We start from the raw sequence: 25,971 nt of genomic DNA, 5'->3' as shown, positions 1-25,971 counted from the left end.
TATTGTACTGTGGTGTACCTGAAATGATATTATCACCATAGCATTTATTTTCGAACTCGGGGCACAAAATATCGGAAGTATTGTGCTCAGGGTGAGTTCTATTGAATTATTGAATTAGTTTCCATTTGAAATTTGCGTTAAAAGCTCGACCAATGCACAATGCACTAGATGCCTCATTCGCTCGTTTGGGCGTCAACTCGATGGCAGCTAAAAATGTAGCATTATTAAGGCTTTATTATATTGTTAATAATGAAAAATTGTAATCCTCAAAATTGAATATTTACAAATATTTTGCAAAAAGTTATATCAGTTGTGAAAATAAAAATATCTCATTTAGATGTTATTCACAGCTGACATGGATATACGTTTTACACTTATATTACATTCACTGAGATTGGCAAAACTGAAAGTAACAATAATCACAATTAAAATGAACTAACAGAACTCAATTATATCTCACGAGGGTTCGTATATTCTTTCGACTAAAATGCAGATAGACAAATCCTGTAATCGCTGAAACACTGTAAATGATTCATTCACAGTGGCGGCACATAAATTAATCTGTGTGGCATAAGGAGTAATCTAGTAATCCTGTTTCGTTGCTCTTATACTCGAATTAGAACATTAATTATTCGTAATAGGTAAAATAAAAACGATTTTTACGACTCGAGTTTAACAATATTACTTTGTAATACGATAATGATTTCATTCAACACGAATAAACACGATAAGAAATATGACACTATGAAATATATAAACACTATGAAAATCAACTAATGGTTAATGTATATACTGTCCATTTTTTGAGTTTCATTTGCCATTAGAAAATCGTTTCCATTGTATTTATTTTTCTTTTAGTTTCCTTAATGTTTAGTTTAAGTGTAATTGACATGACAACTGAAACTAATACTAATGACAAATAAACCAATGTAGCCAACTTACAGAAAATAAATGTGGCAAGTCAAAGGAACATTAAAATTGTAAAAACAAACCCAATTGTGCCTGAATAGGAAGCAGCGGCCAATAAAGAAGGAATTGTAAAAACAACATTTATTCTGTGAACAACATGATACTTCAAAAATAGCAGCAAATAACATATTTTTTTTCAAATATTATATTCGAATGATATTGAATATATTCAAAATGCATCCACAGTTCATGACCCCGTTGTCTTTGTATAGATATATGAATGATATGATATGAGATATATGATATAAGATATATTGAAAAATCGTGCAAATATCAGTCGAATACAAAAATTGTAGTCGTTTGAAAATGTTCTTATAGAACGAAGATGCAGTAGCGTTAGTTACAAAAAGTTAAAAAAAACATAGTTTTATTTCTCATTTTTTATGATGATATTCTACCATGTAGAAATAGCTAGGGTAGGTACACCATTTGTGGCCACTTTAAGCAAATCTGCAGTTGACGCCATGAAAAATATCCACTTAAATAGCAGCAGACTATTTTGACCATCCAGTTATCGAACCGGGCATTTTTATTATTGATTCAAGCTACTCGTTTGGAGATGAAATAGTGTGAATTTTCTTTATTGAATTTTAATCAGAATAGTAACAGTTTCACCATTTGTGGCCACTTTGTTCCTAAACTGGCCCTTTTGGACACCATTTGTAGCCAGCAGGTACCTAATGATGCCATTCAACCACCATTAGTAGCCACCAATATTTATCACCAGATTTATTGATGTAAAAATTCCTCGTGAACTCTTCTTCACAGGTGTTCCAATGTTTTCCATGACCTCTCTATTATGATACCAAATCTCGTCTTTTTGGCATGGCCATTTCCAGTCTGCTCCACTTCTCTCCATCGTGCTAATCAATAATGAATTAGACTTCACTTGAGTAATTTTTCCTGGATAGTAATATCCTTCAAACTGGACAACAACATATCTGTCGATAGATGCATTCAACTCTTGACAATTTACTGAATTTTCCGAAATTTGATTAGTAGCATCTTCCTCGTGTCTATCCACAACATGTCTGTTGGAGTTCTCTTTTTCAGTCATATCACTTTCATTCCGCTTAACAGAATTTTGGATAACATTTTCCAAATCCTCAGTATTTTGATTTTCGTCGGCCTGGCTTTTTTTCAGAGTTTTCGTTTCTTTCTTTTTCAAATGCTTAGCGTTTATAACGGCTTCTAACTCTTTCTTCCTGTAAACTTTCTTTTCTTGTCTCCGTAACTTCTCTTCATTTTTCTTTTCTTTTGCATATTGTTTGGACTCCGCTATCTGGATCCACTTCGATGAGGTAATGACACTTGGTAGATGCTCGCGATTTCTCTTTTTTTTGGTTCATTCAGATTCGTAGGATAAAATATCACTTCACTCAATATGTCCACCACTTTGCGTTTTGGCGTGGCAACAATACACGGAAATATACTCTCAGGGTGGAATTTAACATCAACAGATGCTGCTGCTAGTGTTTGTTCATCATTTGTAGAGATATTTGGATCAAGATTTGGATCATTGGGGCTAACATCTATGTCATGCTGTATTTTGTTAACAGTCGCGTCATTTTCTGAAAACTCTGTCCATGGAGTACATGGACAGTCAGTTATCAATGTTCCATTCCCTACAAAACTGCTAGTCTTTGAAGTTTCTGAGATGACTTGTTTCATTTCACTAATTCTAATGTCAATTGGGGGTTTCAACAACGTTCAATAAATCGGCGTTGAAATTTACATCTGCATAGAATTCTGGAAAATCAAATTCAATTATATTGTCATTTATATGGGATTCTCCGTCTAGTGTCTTGCTCCTATTGTTGTCAACTACAGAATCATCAATGTGGTCCACAGGCAAATCCTCAGTAGGAGTAGGATGAATAGCACTGAAATGTGAAGTAGCATTCATCGTACCGTCTTGTTTGGAATGATTGCCAAATTTCAAATACGAATTTGGTCAATTCTGTATATTGCGAATTTTTGAAACCAATCAAGGTATGGGTATCTATTTTTGATTCCAAATATTCCAAGTGACTGGGCGCTCTCTTCTTGATATTATTCATATTCCCATTATTTTGCTGAATTTGTTGAGGTCGTTCAATTCTTGTCGTACACTTCGAATAATCCACGTAATCTGGAGAAAAAGAAAATTAGCCTCATTTCCGGAAGCCATTTTTAATTGCTTACTTGCTTCTTGCTTCCAACTGTGTGCAAACCTTAACTAATACGTATTTAAAATCGATGTGGCTAGAAATGGTGTAATGGCCACAAATGGTTCCTCTACCTCCATCAATTTGTCTAATGAAATTTTATCAACGTGAGATTTTCACTAAACAATTTTACAAAAACGCAACATATGTTTCGTCATACAATGGCTTCTTCGAGCGTGTCTTTATCTTGAAATTTTATCACTTACATACCTAAGTACAATGGTTACATCTCTGAGATGTTCTCGATATATCAATTACTTATTATCGGTACCACAATATCGCTTTGCAATGTCAAAAAGATGTCTTCGCAACTTTCGAGGTCTGTTCAAAAAATAAGGTGAATGTTCAAATTTCGCGGGATAGGTACATTTGCTTAGCGATTTTTATTTTTTTATGTTGGTACATTCTTTTCGAGCATGTGTTCACCATTTCAGCTGTTTCAGCTGTTTAGTATGTTGGTGAGAAGCATAAAATTTAGAAGTGTTTTGCGTGTTCAGCGACTTTCTGCTATCAAAAAAAATTGATCAAAGACTTTGCATGAAATTTTGTGTAAAAAATGGATTAAGATACTCAAAGATACTTTAAATGTTGACATGGGCATACCGTGATTGTATTCTCAGTCAGAAAAATGTTTGCAAGTGGTATACTCTTTTCATAGAAGATCAAGAAGATGTGAATGACAACGCTCGTCCTGGACGCCTCAGCATATCAACAACCGATGAAAATGTTGAGAAAGTGAAGAAAATTGTTATGGAGATTCGTCGAATCATCAATAAAGAAGTTGCTGAGGATGTCGGAATATTTGTCACTGCTCATCGTTTTGAGGTTCAACTCAGTATACCTCGAACTTCACTGTTCAAGAACTCTTTGGTGTCAGAGAAAAATGAGTTATAAAGAAAATATGTATATTATCAAAATCAACCTCCTACGCAGATGTGTCTTTGACATTAAACTGTTCTTGAATCAATCAAAATTGGATTCCAATCAATTTTCTATATCACATACCAACCACTTATTTACTGCACGTACTCTTTGTCAACCAGTTTGGTTTCGTTTTACAACTGACTGAAGAGCCATCATATTTGGCAAAATGGCAAATACAAATGAAAAATTGTAAAATAAAATACACTTCTCCAGAAAAATCAAAATAAAATATTTTTGAAGATATGCCCCTCAAGAAAATCTGGGTAATTTTAGTACTTGTCAAAATATTATAATTATTATTATTAGAGTTTTTGGAGGGTTGAAGGAAGATTTGATGAAGCAAGTAGTGTCAAGCATAAGAAAAGGCAAGTAGTAAATAAAATTTGCAACAATGGAAGAAAATGAATTAGCGGTGATGCTTTCAACAGTTGAAAATATTCATGTTAGAATGAGAGAAATTGCGAGAGTTGGATATAAGTCATATTTTCTTGAACAGAATGTTGATCCAAACATCAAGAACTCTATGAAAATATGATACCAGAATTCGGTATTGCGAAAATGTATTGAATTCAATTTTTCTGAGTCCACATTTAAAAGTAATTGCACCACTATTGGATGAGAGAAGTTGATAACCAAAACAGATAGTCGATAAATGTTTGGGGAGCATATTCGAGGATCAGATCATCGGACTATATTTCTTTGACGAGCATCTGAATAGAGAAATTTATAGAGATTTCTTTCGAAATGATTTATTGAATTTGTTGGAGGATGGGGGCGGCCGGTAGCTGGGCGGTTCGTCGTGGGTGCTTTGTTCACTCAGTCAGTCGACCGAAGTGTAAGTCGGTGGTTCAAGCCGCAGGCTGAGCGATAGATTTTAACTTGCCATCGTCCAACCCGTGTTAGGAAGCACACATTAAAAGGAAATTCTTTGTTAGTTCTTAGCTCGCGCCAGTTTCGACTTCTGAGGGTTATCGTTCATAGGGGTGCGAAAGCTGGTTAATGGGAAAAACATATTTACATGTACCGATATTGACACAAGGCATAGGTTATATCACCAACATGATGGTGCGTCTCTCCACAACTGAAATCTGGTAAGGACATTTTTGAACAGAAGGCGTAGGCATAAAAGGATTGGAAGATGAATGGACCCATTCACTGACCAGCACGATATTCGACTTCACGCCCCTAGATTTCTATGAGAATATGTTGAAGGATGAGAGGCCTATCGAGAGAAACCAACGACCCCAGAAGACATGAAGAATAGTATTACAGGAGTTTTTCGGTCCATTACAAGATCATTTTTAATTGATATATGATGGAATTGGCCGATACTTGATGAAAATCCATAATTAACGTATTCAAAAAACACTTTATTGTGAGATTTTCACTAAAAGGGCGTGTCTTAACAACATTGTATGACGAAACACGTGTTGCGTTTTTGTAAAATCGTACATGAAAATCTCACAATAGAGTGTTTTTTGAATGTGTTACCTTTAATTGAAGTTTTAAGGAAATTTGTTGACAGACATTTATGCATAGCTCGAAATGAAAGATTGTTCTAACATCTATTGTGAATTTGTGCGCTTCAGAATTGTTTGTTTCCATTTTGTTACTTGTTTTGTCCAGCACTGATTAATAAAAAGATATTGCTTTTATACAGTGCATTTCTTTAATGTCCCCCCCCTTTTATTTTTAGAACGGGTCAACTCAAAAAATTGAAATTTGGGATAATGAAATTATTGCATGAATACTTTATTTTGAAGTGAAATTGACAGATGAAACTTACAAGATGGCGACTGAGCGGCATCTGGGAAAAAATTAAATGGAAAGGGGGGTCTTGTGAGACATCATTTTGAAGCTCCTGACGAATACTTTACAACCCTAGAATATGAAGTAACAATTAAATGGAAAGGGGGGTGAATTTCACTAGTTCGGACTTCCATTGTCTACTATATAAAATGATTTGAAATCCCTGAAACAAGTAAAAAAAGAATAATTAAAAAAGAATAGTTGAAAATAACAATTATATTAAGCAACAACAAACCTGAAATGAAATGACAGTGAAACAACCTACAAGCAAAAATACAACAATTGAACAAACAAAAATCAAAGGAATAAAAAAAAGAAAATAATAAAAAAAAATAGAAAATAATAAAAAAATAAAAAAGTGTAGAGATTCCAAGTCACGTTAGTTCACGACATTTCGATTGTTGGTATCTACAATCGTCTTCGGGTGATGACTGGACTGATTCCTCCGAGAGATGACTATTTTATAGGCCGTTGAAATACTTTCACTTTCTCTACTTTCCATTTTCCGCTTCACTGATTCCGTGAGAGATGACCGTTTTGGCGGGAGTTGGTCATTTTTCGTTTGATGATGGGTTTCCATATGTTTCGTATATCTACGCTGGCCTGGCTGAATACGTTGTTGGACAACATGTATGCGGCTTCCTTAAATTTTCTCCTGAACCAATGTTCCTCTCTGTGCAAGATCTCAGCTTGGGACCACTCGATGTTGTGTTGATGGGTCCAAACATGGTCTGCTATTCCTGATTTGCTGGTTTCTCCTCGCTGTGTGTGCTTCTTATGCTCGGCAATGCGAACATTCAATGGCCTCTTAGTTTCACCAATATAGGATTTTCCGCACTCACAGGGTATCCGGTAAATGCAATTCTTGGAATCGCAGTCCGCGTTTGGGGGCCTGGTTTTCGTGAGGCTGCTATGGATAGTGTTACCGGATCTGAAACAGGTTCTAATGTTGTACTTGGAACCAATTCTTCTTATCCTCTCCGATAATCCTCTGATGTAGGAAGTGCAAGCACTGGTTGTGACGGCTTCTCTTCCTTGCGAGGCTCCTGCTGTCTTTTAGCCAAAGTCTTTTCTACCATCGCTTTGGAGTATCCATTCCGCTGAAGATCATTTTTGATGATGTCTAGTTCCTTCTCTAGTTCCTTTTAGTCCGAACTAGTGAAATTCATCACGAAACATTGTCAATCACCTTCAAACAAACGGAAAGGGGGGTCTTGTGACACATCATTTTGAAGCTCCTGGCGAATACTTCACAACCCTAGAATATAAAGTCAATATCTTCACCTACTACAAAATGGCGGAACATATAATCATTTCCTGAAGACAAAACACATTAATATCGATATTTCTAGAAATATTCCGTTTTATCTGCCATATGGCAATTTCAACAACCAGATAAGGTTTGTTAAGTTATTTTTGTTTATATAAATGACAAAAAATGTCAGTATGACAATGAACATCATTGTTCATTTATAATATTCTCATTTAGTTTTCGGTTTTACTAGTAGAAAGGTACCACGTCGTCTATTGGAACAAAAAATTGAAGCCATTTTTATTTACTGTGCGACGCGTAACTTTCACGAGACCGAAAGGATTTTCAATGAACGTTTTCCGAATCGTCCTATCTGTAGAAAATATTCGAGGGAACTTGTATCCAAATTCACAACTACCGATAGTGTACATGACAAAAAGCCCCCAGGTCATCCGTTCATTCCGGAAGAACAGCAAGTGCAAATAATTGGTGCGATGGTAGTAAATCCTGAACAGTCTACTTATTCCGTCGCGAATGTTTGTGAGGTGTCTCCTTCTACTGTGTGGACACTTTTGAAGAGGAATAGATATCATCCATACAAAATTAAAATGATACACCAATTAATTGAAGATAACCCTGATTGAAGAACAGAATTCTGCGAAATCATGACGGAAACCACTTCAAGGCATCCTACCTATCTCCACAATATTTGTTTTAGTGACGAATGTAGATTTTTTTCAAACGACAATCTTCATAGACAAAATTGCCGTTATTGGAGTGACCAACCCTCACGTTTTCCGGGAATCACATACCCAATAATCAGAAAAAATTAACGTCTGGGCAGGAATATTGGGAAACCATATTGTAGGACCTCTATTTATTGATCAAAATTTAACAGAGAAACCGTGTTAGGAATCACACGTTAAAAGGTAAGACCTCGTTAGTCCTTAGCTCGCGCAAGTTTCTCAACTTCTGAGAGTTGTCGTTCGTATGGGGGCGACAGCAGATTAACGAAAAAACAGATTTTTTTTAAACAGAAACTGTATTTGAATATGCTGAAAACTACTGTTGACCCTCTCTCTGAAATCGTCGAAGCGAATCCTAATGAATTCGATATAGATATTGTATTCCAACAAGATGGAGCATCACCACATTACTCCAGACAAGTAATATTTGGATACTACTTTTCCCGGTCGTTGGATTGGCTACAGAATGCTCGCCAGATTTGACACCTTTGGAGTTTTTTATGGGGCTATTTGAAGCAAAAGGTGTACGAAGCTGAACCGGCATCAATATTGGATATACGGCAGAGAATAATAAATATTTGTAGAGATATTGACGTTACTGTTTTTGAAAATGTTCGGTGTGAAGTATCGGATAGGCTGTTCATATGTCAAGAAGTTCATGGCGACCATTTCGAGAATCTTCTAAACTGACCTTAAGCTTATTTCCTCATATTATGTAATTTAATGTCAATGTATTCAGGCAATTATTAAAAGTTTCGCCATTTTGTAGTAGTTGAAGATATAAATATTATATTCTAGGGTTATGAAGCATTTGTCAGCAACTTCAAAAAGATGTGTCACAAGATCCCCCTTTCCATTCAATTTTTTTCCTAAATGGCGCCCAGTCGCCAACTTAAAAGTTGCATATGTCAATTTCACTTCAAAATAAAGTATTCATGCATTAATTCCATTATCCCAACTAAAGAAATATGTGATTCCGAGTTTTATCTACCCCTGTATAGAAAAAACGCCATTCGGTAAATTTATGAAGACGAAATGAAAAACCACTATCCTCAAGGATATTTGGTTGGAAAATTTCCTCATTTCATTTGGTCGAGTGGAAGATATGTGTTATTCAATGAATTTCGCTATAACTTCTGAACTACCCGGTTTAAACCCAAACAACACTATTTTTTTGAGAAGCATTCTAGCCAAGAAATTTATTCGAGTGAAAATATCTGGAGTATTCTATTTAAAAAACATAAGTTTGGTCTGTCACCCATTAATTGGACACCCTGTGTGTTAGTAATGATTATCAAAACATATCTTCATTTATTCTCTACAACTTTGTCCCGAAATATTTTTTTGTATTTCTAATAGGGGAGCAGCTATCGTCCACCCGCCTATCGTTGATACACCCTGTATATTACATGAACATGTAATTATCTTCATTCAATGAATATATTTTGAATGAGTAATATTTGGAATATTCTTTGGATGTATTTTATATATCTTTAGAATATACTGAAGAAATGAAATACCTACATATTTTGAAGATATTTTCAGTGTATCTATAAAATATATTCAAAAAAAAATGGAAAAAATCAAAAACGAATCAAAACATATATTCGAATTATTCAAATAAGATGTTTATAAATAAATGTCTGAGATTTATTTGTTGAACAAATTTCATCTTTAATTCATTCGGAAAATTAAGGAGTGCAACCTTTTCTAGTGTTCAAAATCAAATTAAAAAGTTTATCCTGTATATTAAATCTGATAGATATACATTAATAACGAAGTCGTCTTGAACATTAAGCAAAATTAATGTATCTACCTAATCACTTGTGTGATATTGATTTTTCCTCTAAACGACTATGTAGGGTATTCACGATTTTCCCATTAATATTTTCACCCCTCGTATTGCGCACTGGATAGAATCGACGTCACACCCTCGACGCTATATGCGCGTCGCATGTTGTTATCGTACGAAAACGAAGCTCAAACCTAATAGATTACTTTAAAATTGTGTGCAATTTTGAAAGTGAATTTTATGAAATATGTCGAACGTAGAATCTGCAAAGAACGTCGATGAAGAATTTGGCCTTCCCAGGTATGTGAATCACCAATCATTTTTTTATTAAATCAAATCGTGTTTACCATATTATTGATCAGCAATATTATACTATATTCGAGTAGAGAGCTGGTGTGATTTCAAATAAATAATCAATGAACACCCTTTTTTTTCGACTAGTGATGTTCGTGTTATAGTGGAGATTGGGGCAGAAACTTTTGGGGATCCGTCAAAAATATGATGCTACAAAACTATGATTTTTATATTCACAATAAAACATTCAATTAGTTCTGCAAAATAATCGTCGTCTAGATGGGATTATTTCCAGGGATACAGCGTGAAAAGTGTTGAAGTTAGTGGCTTTGATAATAGTTATTCTGTTCTAATAGTCCTATAATGCCACCTTTCAACAAGCCAAAGCATTAATAGAGTAATTTGTGTGATTGATGACTTGTTTATTTTGTGGTAATTCATAATCACTTTAATAAAATGAATAAATATACTTCTGTCAATTACCACTAGTTAATTTTATTTATACGACCGATTTCAGGTTTTCAACCCCATTATCAAACTTGATAATGCGGTTAAACCCGAAACCGGTCATATAAATAAAATCTACCAGTGGTATTTAGACAAAAGTGTTTTTATTCATTTCATTAAAATTAACAGAGTACCTTTTGTGAATCCTCAATGTTCGAAATAAAAATATGATACATGATTATATGAATTTGAACCAGTTACAGTACGTTTCAGAATTATCTATCATTTATGAAAGAGTGTATGTAAGAAGGAGATAAAGGAAGAGAAATTCAATGTCAAAAGAAACGTAATATTATAGCAGTCATCATGTTGAGAAGTTTTATCGACACTAGCAGTTGTAAGCAAAAGAGTATGTTTTTCTGTCATTCATGAAAACAATAACTATTCATTATTGACAGATACTTGACACCTCGCATTATTTTAACGTATTATCGTTCTTTCAAAAAATAATTCTGCTACAATAATAATTAATAAATAATTGATTTATTTGGTTTATGTCTGGGTCAAAGTTGACTACAATTTCATTATTTTACATACATTTTAACAATTTACTCAACTTGAAAAATAATCAATCCTTTTTCAGAGTCCCCTCTTTTATTTTATTAATTTCTGCTTCTCACTTTCTTTTATTTCGTCATTTTTCCATTTAAGTACATGAAATTCAAACAAGATATAGTTTTTCCTTTTATCTACTATCAAATTGACAACAACATGAAACTTAAACAGTTTTTACATAAAAAATAAAATTAATTTATTTGTCGCGGAAAAACAATGGATATAACTTCAAACATTAATTTATTTTAGAAATTTTGGTTAAACGATAAAATTGTAAAATTTCACCTGAATGTACAAAAAATTAATGAAATAAATTGTTGAAAATAAGCACCTTTTACAAATGAGCATGCTTTTGCTCTTTTTCCTATGAAATCATAGGAGAGCACTAGAATGAAACTTTTTCCACCAAATATAGGTACTTTCCTTCGGGAAATTGCTGATAATTATGCCCATTCAACCTCTCATGCAGAAAATAAGGTCCAATTGAGTAGTCACTTATTTACAGCAAAAAAAACTGCTCTGATGACAGGATTTCAAAATTGCATGTGGGTTTTCTTTAACACTTAATTTATAATTGTGAAAGTTTTAGTTTCCTTTTTTTTTTGCTTCATTGCAATAATCCATGTATATCCATGGTCGGTCGGTAGCCAAGCGGTTCGGCGTGGGTGCTTTGTTCACTCACTCGAATTGACTGCCGTGCTGGTCGGTGGTTCAAGCCCTAGTCTGAACGATCGATCTTCACTTGAAACGAAAGAGAAAATACTGTCACCTTTATATAAACACTGAATTATACAAAAAACATTTTTCTATATTCAGTTTGTATTCCAAACAGCCGTTAAGGAATTGAATAATATTTTCAATATTTTCAGATATTTCATTTTGCAATAGTTATAAAAAATCATAATTAACAAATTAATAAATTTATGAACTTTTATCGCAGGATCGTATGAAGTATATACAGTGTCACACAAAGTCCGCATCAAATGGGATTTTTTTTTGTTCATCTCTTCAAGCAACTTTTGTTATCTCCATTAGGTTGTGCTTTAAAATGATGCCAAATGACATGCATATGACCGATCAAGTGATTTTTCTTCCCTGTCCAATTTTACATTTTTTCCAAAAAATGTTCAGAAAAGCAGTTATTGCTCGAAATTTCGAAAATCGGTAAAGAGAAAAGATGATTGTTTTTTCATTTTTTACCCATACACAATTTTTAGCTCTCTAGTACAAATTTAGTTTTTTTCGAAAATTTGACATTTGCAGATTTCTCAAATTTAGCCAAACCTCAACAAAGTTAGTGCTTTATGCCTAACTTATCTTTCCAACGCATTTTTATTACCAATTGCAATTGTAAATACAACTTATTTCGCAAAAATTTAAAACACCTGAAAAAATTATGCCAAAAATGATGCAAAGTTGATACAGTTTTTAAAAACAGATAAATATTTCACTTTATTTCTACTTTTTGCGAAATAGCTTGATACATAAGCATAATTAAAAAACAATATCAATGAAAAGTCAATAATTTATTCTTTACTGAACTTTTCAAACAGTTAAACTTTGATTTACTAATTACGAAAAATTACAACTGTGGAAACAATTGAACTGAACTGAATAAGCAAAATATTTTATTGTCATATGACATTTGTTGAATAACTCAAAATAGTGTTTATCAGTTTTAGATTTAAAATAGTTTATTCGTTGTGTGTTGTTAAAAATGCTGAATCTTCAAGAGAAAATTGAAATCGTTTTAATATGCGGCGAGAATACCGGTCACCGACAAGTAGCTGATATTTGCAATGCCAGACATCCTGCAAGAAATATTCATCAGACAACAGTTAGTAGGATAATAGCTAAGTTTAAATCTACTGGCTCGGTTGAGAGTAATTTTAAAAAAACACATCAGCCTTCTAGACATACTGAAGAAGTGGAATTTGAAATATGTTTGGATGTCGTAGAACATAAAAAAACAAGTATTCAAGATATTGCAGATAGAACAGATGTTAACCGAGAGAGTGGTACGACGTATTTTACACAAAAATAAATTTACGCCTTATAAACCGAAATTTATCAATACATTAAAAGAAAGGGACTTCGATATGCGCTTGTATTTTTCTTTTTGGTTTCAAGGGGAAAAAAGAAGAGAATTATGATTTTCCTTATCAAATTTTATGGACAGATGAAGCGACCTTCTCTTCAAATGGCGTTGTGAGTTCGCAAAACTGCAGGTGGTGGGCAAAAGAAAACCCACATTTCGTAATCGAATGTCGAGATCAATATTCGTTTAAGACGAATGTATGGAGTGGCATATTAAACGATCAAATTATAGGACCATACTTTTTTAGACATAATTTAAATTCTGAGGACTACCTACACTTTGTGAATACTGTTTGAAAAGTGCAGTAAAGAATAAATTATTGACTTTTCATTGATATTGTTTTTTAATTATGCTTATGTGTTGAGCTATTTCGCAAAAAGTAGAAATAAAGTGAAATATTTATCTGTTTTTAAAAACTGTATCAACTTTGCATCATTTTTGGCATAATTTTTTCATGTGTTTTAAATTTTTGCGAAATAAGTTGTATTTAGAATTGCAATTGGTAATGAAAATGCATTGGAAAGATAAGTTAGGCATAAAGCACTAACTTTGTTGAGGTTTGGCTAAATTTGAGAAATCTGCAAATGTCAAATTTTCGAAAAAAACTAAATTTGTACTAGAGAGCTAAAAATTGGTATATGGGTAAAAAATGAAAAAAACAATCATCTTTTCTCTTTACCGATTTTCGAAATTTCGAGCAATAACTGCTTTTCTGAACATTTTTTGGAAAAAATGTCAAATTGGACAGGGAAGAAAAATCACTTGATCGGTCATATGCATGTCATTTGGCATCATTTTTAAAGCACAACCTAATGGAGATATCAAAAGTTGCTTGAAGAGATGAACAAAAAAAAATTCCATTTGATGCGGACTTTATGTGTGACACTGTATATCAAAAGGGCTCCACAAGTTTAAAATTTATAGGTCAATTATTTATACCTTTTATCCCATTATTTATGCCAACGGAGATTGGGAAAAAATTTATTAATTAACAATTGAATAACTTTTTGAAAATGGTGATAAAACTTTTTTTTCTACGGGACTCGATTCATTCAAGTATTAAGAAGATACTAGAATTTTTTGAAATGTTTAAAATGACATTTTATATTATAAAAAAATGATTTCTTTTGATAAACTCTCTTTAGCGGCAGCGCGCGCATGCCGTAACAGCTGCGCGGAACCCTATTTTCAAAGTCAAATTAAAATTATAAATAATGGAGATAGAGTTTCGGGAGTCGGGACTTTTTTATCGGAAATTTCCTCCTCTTTAACGAGCTTTTTTCAAAATTGTTCAAATATTAATATTTTTTGAGTTATTAACGAAAAACTAAATACCATTTTTTTTAATCTTATTTTGTTAATAACAATTGCAATTTTTAACCTGCACCAAAATCCTTCAAAAACATTTTTCTAGAGGTGAGATCGAATCGAATGAGTTTTCGCTCATATTTTTAGGACCTTTATCTCTATTTTTCATGTTTCTGAACTTGTTGATTAGACTATAGTTCCTTGAAAATCTTTCCAAAGTTCTTCGTGTATTGGTGGTATGGAACTGATATATATTTATCTTGGTTTTTGTCCTTCCTGAAAGTCGAGATTTGGTTCATTCTTAACCTAAACTTTTTCTTCTTTATTATGTCATCTACAATACCCCACGAGAAACCGTTAGTGGTTGCTATTTTCTGTATTTCTTGTTTTTCTTTTATGAGCCTTTTGTGTACCTGACTATTACATAAAGACACATTGTAAAATTAATTCAAGACAAGTAGATAAGGCAAATTGTAAAATGAATTTAAGACACTGAAGACGCAGGTACCTAGAACATGTATATATGGTATAAATAAGAATAGCTTTGAAAGTATGATTAATTTGATCGTCCTCTTGAATATGATCACTTGGTGATCGAAACACGTGTCGAGATGTTAAAATAACAGTTTGGTGTTGGGAAAAAACTCCAGTAATATTCAATAGTGTCTATAGTTGTTCTCATCAATCCAACCAATTATATATTTCAGTACTCGCGGCTTCTCTGAGGCATGGCATCCTAATTCAGCATAGCATACGTTTGATTTGTCTGATAAAAGAATCAAGATGACGAGTTCGGCCCCAAATCCGCTCCGAAATGGCTGTGATGATCTCTGGACGTGGGACAGAAAAGGCAAGAGTCCTGAAGTGAGACTGTATGGACCAAGTTACTGCATAGCTCACTTTCATCCGAACTGGAGCAGTGGGACAGCAGGCGTGAGAGGAACAAAAGTTCTCAATAACGGAAGATATTACTGGGAGCTTCATCTTTCCAGGCGTATTTTTGGAACGAGTATGATGTTTGGAGTCGGTAAGTTCAGATAACATGCGTACAGAAAAATATATATATCCAGAAGACGTAAGAATAATCAGAACACATCGTTAACCCGCGTTCATGTTCGCTACCTGATGGGAGAAAATGTTTTATTATTGTCCAATTATTCAAAATATTTTTTAATTTTTTTTTTTCTGATTGATTCGGGCGTTACTTAATGACGATCCTTAGTAATTTCATAAACTACACCTCACGACTTAATCTCCACAAACTTTATATGAAAAATATATCACGACAGTGATTTGAATAACTGTGTTAGCGAAACATGTGATATATTTTTCAAATAAAGTTTATGAAAAATAATCAAAATATATACATTTATTAATCCGAACACTTGAATCTAAGAAACTTCTTCTGGATACTACCATATAGAGTGTGGCTACTTTTTCAATGTGACTTTTAATGTGACTATGAGAGATAAAATGTCTGTTAAGTGAAGGTTTTTTAGTTTTTATTACTTTTTGAAGAATTGCAGGAAAATGTTTCAAATATTTTAGATACAAAAATTTCAAATTTTCATTCCAATAGGTATTTGAGAAACGAATACGTTTTTCAAACGCCGACTTTTTGGGTATGTGTAATGATTTTGAATACTTTTAGCCATAAATTGGTTCCACTCTACCAGTTAATATACAGTGCTAACGTAAATAATCCCCTTCATGTTAACTTTTGAACGGGGCAAGATATCAAAGTTGGACAGATTGAAAACAATAATTTTTGTATCAAAAACCAACTGAGAGATATCACTCGCTGCACAGAGGGCGCAATCAACTTTTTTTTCAAACAGAAAGCTGGGTGTTGGACCCTTCACTCAAATGGGTACATTAATTATCTCTACAATGACCTTCACTGTTTTGAATTTGGATAACCAGTTGCAGAGTAATTGGTGTATGAATTAGAGGTTAGCAGAAATAATTTGTAACTTTGAAATCAGAACAGGATTGAAACAGCTTCAAAGTTAGTTATCACAGGTTGCACAAAGTTTGTAAAGTGTAAGAGAAAATATTTTTTCATGGAAATTAATTGTATTCAGAATAAAATTGAACCGAATTATTTCACCAAAAAGAGCATTCTATTTTTAATCCGATTTGGAATTTTTTGTGATTGACTATGGAGGTAGGAATCCACACCATGTTACCCAACAGATAGTTGTTAGCTTGACAGCTGTTTATTGAGAATTTGCTTGATTTCAATTCAATAGCGAATAAAAAAATAACAATTCTGAATTCAAAAATTGAATCTACTGCCATCTATTCAATGTCAAAGCAATTAATTGATACAGCAAGGCTCCAGATGACTGTATTAACATACAAAAAACGCAAGATACATAATATCTCTATTTATTTGTAGTAATCTGTTGTGTTTGTTATGATAATTTTAAAAAGTTCATAATTTTCGAGGCCAGATATCTGCCGAAATATCACAAGTCATGAGTTTGAAATGTTCACAGTACTTATTTCAACCCATCGACTAAATGAATTAAGCAACAAATTAAAGATTACATAATCCTAATTATAAATTTGTTAGTCGTTCAGATATGGTAGTTTGGAGTTCAACTGAATTTACTCAAGAATACTGAATTATAGATACATTATTATAATGATTGAAGCAAAAAAATATATATTTTAGTCATTACCAGGTTTCAATCACAAACACGAGGAGAATGATCATAAATTTTTCACAAATAATTCGTGTTATGAAAGCGGAAAGTTCAATAGGAAAACAATAGATAATTAACAATGAGTACTCCCAACCACATGAACAATACTAATATCTTCTCACAAGGAGAATCACTGCCTTCAAAAAATTCAAGGAACATTGCACATATATTCAACAATATTTAGAACTCACTGAAATATGATATCAGGCTCACTGAACTGAAATATGTCGTATATGATGGAATTGACCGATACTTGATGAAAATCCATAAACACATGGATTGGGTTATAAGCGCGGAGGTGGAAAGTTATAGGAACAGTGTGAAAGTCATGAAACCATTAACAATTAGGATCCCTAACCACAGAAGTGACTCCATTGAAAACAAACCGACAAATCAGGACTGTACCAAAAAATAACTACTGATTCAAAGTCCAGACCTTCCAAAAAGAGCAGTGCACGTTTTAGAAAAATTCAAGTAACACGATATTCAACAATTTTTCAAATTTTCAACATATGGATGCTGCTAACTAGAAAAACCAGCTAATATGTCTCTTAAACATCGTTTCTTTTTCTCTTTTTCATTCAGTTCGTTTTTTTATTTTATATTTTCATAATTTATTTTTAGTTTTATTCACATATGTTTAAATTTTTTTTATTTTTTTATTTATTTCAGTTTCATATAATTTTCGTTTTTATTGTTTTAGGATTTGAGTATCTCCATCTTTAGGCAAAGGATAGTGCTTTTTGACCATTGTAGTACGTTTTAAACCATCAAAAACTGCATGGGAGCTGATACCCAGTTCTTCCGCCATCCCACACACCGGTTGAGATGGGTTAGTCTCCACAAGGGTCTCAAATCTTCGTCCTATAATACTGTAGGTCCACCACTTCGGGGCTCATCTTCAAGGCTGAAATCTCCGGAACGAAATTTCGCAACCCAACATTGAACAGTGCGTTTATCAACCTCATTGCCAAATGGCTGGTCAATTTTTAGGGCTGTTTTGGCAGCGCTTTAGTTCAATTTGAATTCGTAAAGAAAAACTGGCCGATAATCGCTCAACGACATCATATAGTAATAAGCTGAAAAGAGGCAAAAACAATTAGAATTTGGAAAAGATTAAACATCATCAATGAGTACAAACTTATCTATCAATCAGTTTATACAACACAGCAGAATAAATATATTTATTGAGATATGGAGCAACAAAAATACATGACATTAAAAAGGACAAAACTTCGAAACAATCTAATACTTTCAGCACATCACCGAAAGTTTCACGTCCAAAATTCATTAAACAACAGAAAACGTCAAAAAAGAAGTTCGGAAGATGATTGCATTAGTCAAACCCTTCTGTAATACCATGTTAACATTTAAAAATATCACGATACTTCATTATTAACTTTTCGATGTGATTTATGGCTAACAATGATTATTTATCAACTTCATGAAAAACCATTCTTGAGAATTGTTTTTCCACGTTAACATGTTGAAACCTGTACAGGTAAATTAAAAATTATAAACGTCTCACACTAAGAGGTTTGGGTTCCTCATATTTTAATGAAATTTCACTAAATAGATAAACAAAGTGAGTCACCAGTTATTGCAAATTATTTTGATTTACTTGCTCACTCACATGTATATATTATATGAAACGTAATTTTTTTAGGAACCAAAAAAGCTCGTCTTCACGCCGACTGCTTCACAAATCTCTTAGGTAAAGATAACGAAGGTTGGGGACTCTCTCATAAAGGACTTTTATGGCACGGCGGAAGATGGACACATTATACGAAACCATTCAGAGAAAATGTACCAACGAAAATTGGGATACTTTTTGATGGTATATCAGGCACGCTCACATTCTATAAGGACGAAAAATGTCTTGGAATTGCATTTCGTGGACTCAACGAAATCAAAGAGCCACTTCATCCAATCATATGTTCCACAGCAGCAAAGACTGAGATGCTTCTAGATTCCATGAAACGTGATTTTGTAAATCTTCAAGATAGATGCAGGGCCGTAATAGTTAAGAGAATGAAAAGAAAAGAAGACTTGGAAAAATTATTTTTGCCAGCAAAGATCAAACAATTTCTTGAAGAAGCAATTTTGGATACTGTTCAACCTTTCAGACCAGTGAACCAAAATGCAATCAATTTTGTTGAAGTAATTTAATATTCATTTTAGAACAACTGGTCTGAATTTTAGATGAATTTATAAAAAAAGGATTAATTAAAAATCCACTTAAAAGATACGGGAAAAATATATTTTCTCATTATACCAATTTTTATCACTTTTGAGAAATTTGATTCATTTCTATCTTTATGAATATTATACCCCACTATTTGATATGTTACTACATTTCAGTCATGTTTCATGAATAAGTTTGGTTTGATGTAGGAGGGTATATCTGATAAAAACATACTACTTGAACTATTAAATAGACATTTGAAATGAAAGTGGGCGTTACTTTGCCTGTCATGAAAAAAAAGTGATGGAATTAGCTGACTCTTGATGAAAATACATGATAACGTAGGTATTTAAGCAACGCTCTATTGTGAGATTAATAATGTTCAGTTAAAATCTCACAATAGTGTTACTCAAATACAAAACATTGAATAGCTTATTCAGATGTTGACATGAAATGTTAATGTCTGAAACTCCAACTTTTCAAAAAATATCATTCCACAGGAATAATATTAGTTATTTATTTTATTATAGAAATATGTTTTTACAAGTCGTCGAGAAGATATGAATGGTGTTGCATAAATGTGTGTGTTATTATTTATGTATCATTAGAAACGTTTTTGGTGAACATTAATAAAGAATTATCTAGAAAAACAATTCCGGGATGTGTTTCATTAACCCATTCTTTGATCAACCTTTTTCCAGAAAACATTTAAACTAGACGTATTAAATTTGTGAATTTTTTTAATTTCAGTTTTCATCTCAAACATTTCAGAAATCAAAGAAAACGAAAATTTCAAACCAATCATCTATTTAAAAGGATATATTTCGGCAGATGTTATTACGATAATATTACTTAGTTTAGCATACTACTCTGTGGATGAGTTTCTGCTTGAATCCTAATTTGATTGTAGCTTATTAACTTTTATTTTATGTAGGTATGTTTTATATTGACTTTTTTATGTTCGTTTGACCTGTTGAAACAGCCAGTATTTTATGATGATGTTATGTTTTTTTTTTGTCTAATGTAATTGTGAAAAAAAACTGATTCAATAAATGTTTCATTGATTGATTGATATTTATATTGAAAGGGGAATATTTTAAGAGAGATTAGTTTTTCGAAAAGAAAGTTTTTTGGCTTTCTAAATCCACAACACCTAAAAAATTGGGAAGAAAAAACCCATTCGAAACAACTACTTTCACACGAACATGGAATGGCACGAACAGAGAAAGTCCTTTCCAAATACTACTTTCATATGAACATTGAATTATTCGAAAATCACTTATTTCCATTCAGTCTGTACTTCATTCATTATGAAACTGAAACAGCATCAGTAGGAACACTGCACAATGTGATATCTGAAATAGTATTGACATAAAATGTCAGTTACATGTAACAATATCATCCTTAATAATGTACTTTCAGAATGTCTTTTCATACACATTCATACAGTTAGTTAATTCAATGCCAGCCACACTTTAATTGAATAACACAAACAAACCTTGCATAAACTCATTCAGGAGCGCAAGATCACAGAACGAGATGACACATTTCCCAATTGTTATTATGTGTTACTAGCAGAATGTTCAATTACAACCCAACCAATATAACTCAATCGACAATAAATAAATGCATTAAAAACTTTAAATAACTGTTATTATTACATAAACGAGTCGTCTACTAAAAAGGAGTAATCACGATTCGAGTAATCATGGACCTCTAGATTATGCATTATACGGTCAACCAAGGCTACTAAAGGTATTATTTGATCGAGAAATGCAATCAAATCAAATCAAAATATGCTTTATTACCCAAGATATGAACATCTTATTGGCAAAGTCTATTAAAGTAAAACATGTATATGGGACAATTAACAATAAGTTGATGGCGTTTTATGAAATCTAATGCTTTATTTTGAAAACGTAAACCTCTGATCTCGTGCTACGAAGAAAATTTATTGAAATTAATGCAATCACCATTAGACGCTATCTACTACTATATAATGAGAGGATTTGACGTAAACCTGTTTCGAAGCTCATTTGAAACCTGAGTTCAAAAACCCAAACCGGCCTACTGAATAATTGAGAGATTGGAAAAATCCAACCTCATACACAAGTCAATGAAAATATTCTCGGACAGTCAAGCGGCGTTGGAAGCTCTTGGCTCCTACCGAACAACGTCTAAATAGGTAGCAAGTTGCCAAAACCGACTCTCCTCGATAGGAAGACTTAACAGATTGCCTCTGCATTCCTGGCCATACTGGTCTGGAAGGGAATTAGGTTGCCGACTCCCTTGTAAAGGAGGGAGCTGCAAGCAGCTTGATCGGACCAGAACCCCTGAATGGTAAGATGTATAGACTTCAGGCAGAATCTTCCAGGATTGGCTCACTCAAGGAGTTTATTCACCCTTCGCAGCTTGATACCAAACAGTTGTTGGACTACAGTAGGGAAGAACTACGATGACAGTGTGTGTCGTCTCTGTTCGGAAAATGATGAAACAGCAGAGCACATACTTTGTGCCTGCCCCGCTGGGGACCTAATCAGGTTTTTAGAGTTCGGCAGAGCCGTACTAATCGGCTTCGTTAAGAAGCTGGGTTTATTTGGTCGAATGTGAATAGGTGTGACCCACAATATACCTTTGCGGGTTGCAGGGCAGGGTCGAATAGACCCACTCACTTTGAACCTAACCTAACCGAATAATTGAAGTATGAAACAAGAAAATATTCTCATCTGAAATCGTTGTGTACAAAATATTCAATATTTATGGTATATTAATTGAGAACATCTTAAACATAATATACTTTAATGTATTCAATATATGCCACTTTTCTCTAAAACTTATGATCGCTTACCAGTGTTAGAATGTACTGTTCGTTAGAGTAGAAGATGAAAGACCACTGCTGCCCTCTGAACATCGCTATGAATATGTACAGCTTATTAAATCTTGGAAGAGGCTTTATAATTCTCACAACCTGCGCGTTCCCTGACAAAGTACCCAGTAGGGTGAAACAGGAAGGAAACTAGACAGTCTATACATTACAAGATTTTTTTGCAAAGAGCGCTGGCCAGGACCATATGAAAGCTCTACTTTTGACAATTTTCAATACAATAAAATATATAACGTATAAGTTGTTCATTTAATAAATGATACATGTTAAATAGTTTGCACATAACAACTTGATTGTTCTTCTTATTTGAATTAAATTGTGGTTTTAATTTCGTGATATAATATTTGCATATCTTTATATTATTTTGTTTATTAAGGTTTCATTTTTTACATGTACCAGAGTAATATACCAAACTTACACATATTTTATCCCCATTCTTGTGTTTGATATTGTTGACTTGAATTTTTGCTAATACGTAATCTGTATTTTATTTTAATAAAATATTAATTTCGTAAACTACACCTTACGATTTGATCTCCACAAACTTCATTTGAGAAATATCAAAAACTACACCTCACGATTTGATATCCACAAACTTTATTTGAAAAATATATCACAACATGTTTCCCTAGCACAGTAGCTTTCTCAAGTGATTTGAGAAAGTTGTGGAGATCAAATCGTGAGGTGTAGTTTTTGTTTCGCTAGCACAGTAGCTTTCTCAAGTGATTTGAGAATATTATAATTTTGATTATCTAACTTATCAATAGAAAAAACGTCTCGAATCGCTTTTCCATAGACTTTTTTGGAAAGTATATTGAAATTATCTATTGAAAGAGGAACATTGACTAATCTATGAATCATGCTATTATAAGCTGCTACTTTGTGTTGATATGGATGGGTAGAATCGTAATGTATAGTAATATCCGTATAGGACGGTTTGTGATAAATTGAAAAATCACGTTTGTTGTAAATTTCACTAATTGGTAAGTCCAAGAAATTGATTGAGTTTGAGTTGTCTGCTTCTATTTTTGTTAATGATCTTATAAAATTATCTAATTGTCTCTTAGTATCTGTAAAACATACCAAAACGTCATCCACATATATGTTCTGTTTTGTTAAAAATCTGTTTTTCCCTTAACCAGCTGTCGCATCCCTACGAACGACAACCCTCAGAAGTCGAAACTTGTGCGAGCCAAGGATTAACGAGGTCTTCCTTTAAACGTGTGATTCTTAACAATACAAGAAATTCTTAATCAAAGGATGTTTAAAAATCGACTTCTCTAGGTTATCCATGAAGATTTCCGCAAGTAAGGGGCTTAACAGATTTCCCATAATTAAATAGCATTGTCATTCATCACATTTAAGAAACAAATACTATCTTGAGCGCCATTTTTTTTGTTTGGATTTAAAATTGAAATATGCAAAGATTTTTACCCAAAAATAATCCTAGAAGTGAAAAATTCGAAATCAATAACTTCAAAAAAATTTGAAATTTTTTTTTAAACAAACCAATGTGAAGAGTAATTGCAACACCATAATAAAATGAGGAAGTTTATATACATAAATCTCCAGGTGTAATATTACATTCACAAAAATAACTAACATGTTTGATTAGATATTGAAAAGTAAAATTTGGTCTGATTTCCGACCTCACAAGAATTTGTACGGCTGTCTTTACTGTTGAACTTCGTTTAACTAATAAGCTCTACTATAGCATGTTGTTGATTTGCCCTGGTAGATAAATAGATAGTTTATTTCAGAGAATCCCAATATTAACAAAAATGAAATTTAAAATTATGACATTAAAATTATGTACATATAAATAGAAACTTTCAAAAAACATATAAATGACATTTTCATAGCCTAATATAATTTCCAAAACAAATCACTTTCCCATTCACCAGAAATATAATACTCTTACCAACGCGTCAACTTAGTTGGTATCTTCAGGAGATGATGACGCCAAGTTGGTATATGAAACGCGTGTTGAGAAGAGTATTGCATTTCTGGTGAATATGAAAAGAGCTCGTTTTCAATTCATTCTATGGCAGGGCTTCCATTTTTACATTTTACTAATATAATTTATCAAATATTTGAAACATTATTGGATAAAGTAATGAATTTGCGAAAACCTTTATAAAATAACCTTTCTCTACTATAGGTCATAGGTCATATTTTACATAAAAAGATGAATGTCACAATTGTGTCTTGTATTGTGTTCATGTATATGATGATTGTATACTAGGCGATTATCAAAATATTTTGGTAAAAGTTCATTTACCAATTTATGAATAAATATCATTGTCAAGTAATCCAATTTTTTCATACAGATAATCGACTAAGAACACTTAACATAGCATGTATATGCGTATATCAGGGTTACACTTCAAAATAATAATTCCCATTTATCGATTTTGATATTGGTTAACTCGACGTGGTGGTTTGTGTCAATTACTTGTGTTATCTTTAGCATAGTTTTCAATTATCAACCAGCAAAAATTGAACAGTTTCAACGTCAAATGTTTACTAAAAATAATTATGAAACACAATCGATCAATATCTGCAAATTCCAGCAAAGAGAATAAGCCTCTGCTTCACAATTTCCATAAAAAGATCAACATCTTATTTCTGCCATCTATCATCAATTGATACCACGATAAAATTTGTCAAAAACAGAATTACAAAGGTGCATAATAAAAAAATACTAGTCTATATACCAGTAGAGATTTGAGGCAATTATGCAAAATTCATAAATTTATTTCCTGATACAATCTTTTATATTCCTCAATGTACAAAGTAATTATATACATTATCATTACATATATACAGTGTGTGTCACATCCAGCTTCTATTAGGAAATTTGAGATTAAAGAGTAAAATTATCAAAATTCATTTCATATGGGATGAAAGGTTCGTAGGCTAACACACATTTGGCGTTACTAGTATTGAATACATGATTTTTAGTTAACACTTACCTTCCAAACATACAAGTAAAAATTTCACATCTGTCGGACTATTAGTTTGTGGGATAGAACATTTTGAGTAGAGCAACTTTTGTTAGTTTGAAAACAATGGATAAAAAAAAAATTTGTGTGTTAATAAAGCATTGCTTTTTGGCGAAAAAAAAAATACTGTTGAAGCCAACACTTGGCTTGATAAACATTATTCGGACTTTGCACCAGGAAAACCAACCACTGAGAAGTGGTTTTGGGGCGGTGGACGCCCCAAAAAGGCTGTTAGCGACGAAAACATAAAAAAGTTCAGAAAATAATTTTGGATGACCACAATGATCGATATAGCTGAGGTTCTGAAGATATCGAAAGAACGTATTGGACGTGTAATGACATTTGGGTGTGAGAAAGTTCTTTTCAAAGAGGGTGCTGCGCGAGCTCACAATCAAACAAATACAACAACGAATTGATGACTCTGAGTAGTGTTTTGGGCTGTTCCACCATAAAAAACCTGAATTTCTGCATCAATATGTGACAATAGATGAAACATTGCTCCATCATTTCACAACTTGACTTGTCTCTAAGTCGTTTCTATCTATTGACACTAATTTCTACATGTATGTTTTTTGTAACCATGGACTGTAAAACATTTTCAAGTAAATAAATAATTACTATAGGTAACTTAAAAATTATCACAAAACAGTCAACTGCAAACAAATCGTAAAAGTGAGATTTGCAAATAATAAGGATTTTGTTTCTGACATTGAAAATGTCATCAA

The 25,971-nt window shown here is 32.8% G+C and overlaps 1 protein-coding gene across 2 annotated transcripts; it reads left to right on the top strand.

The window, feature by feature from the left end:
- SP555 (SPRY domain-containing SOCS box protein SP555) lies at positions 1-20,299 on the top strand. Of its 2 annotated transcripts, none has more exons than XM_074175164.1 (3): positions 1-91; positions 15,169-15,488; positions 18,839-20,299. In XM_074175164.1, the coding sequence occupies exons 2-3, from the start codon at positions 15,245-15,247 to the stop codon at positions 19,339-19,341; spliced, it is 747 nt and encodes a 248-aa protein (XP_074031265.1). In that variant the 5' UTR covers positions 1-91; positions 15,169-15,244; the 3' UTR covers positions 19,342-20,299. The 2 variants fall into 2 exon arrangements, with proteins under 2 accessions (XP_074031265.1, XP_074031264.1); XM_074175163.1 differs by lacking the exon at positions 1-91 and adding an exon at positions 9,819-9,999.
- Positions 20,300-25,971: the final 5,672 nt, after the last annotated feature.

This window comes from Leptinotarsa decemlineata, unplaced genomic scaffold (genome assembly GCF_025532065.1).
Source record: "Leptinotarsa decemlineata unplaced genomic scaffold, Ldec_3_MD MMD2_tig00000882_RagTag_RagTag, whole genome shotgun sequence".
Classification (NCBI taxonomy): domain Eukaryota; kingdom Metazoa; phylum Arthropoda; class Insecta; order Coleoptera; family Chrysomelidae; genus Leptinotarsa; species Leptinotarsa decemlineata.
This window is presented reverse-complemented; position numbering and strand designations above follow the sequence as displayed.

What these genes read in the sequence shown, in the direction of transcription:
- SP555 (XM_074175164.1), top strand. Translation starts at nt 15,245, where the DNA reads ATGACGAGTTCGGCCCCAAATCCGCTCCGAAATGGCTGTGATGATCTC. An exon ending in GAGTATGATGTTTGGAGTCG is followed by an intron (nt 15,489 to 18,838) that starts GTAAGTTCAGAT and finishes TAATTTTTTTAG; the next exon opens with GAACCAAAAAAGCTCGTCTT.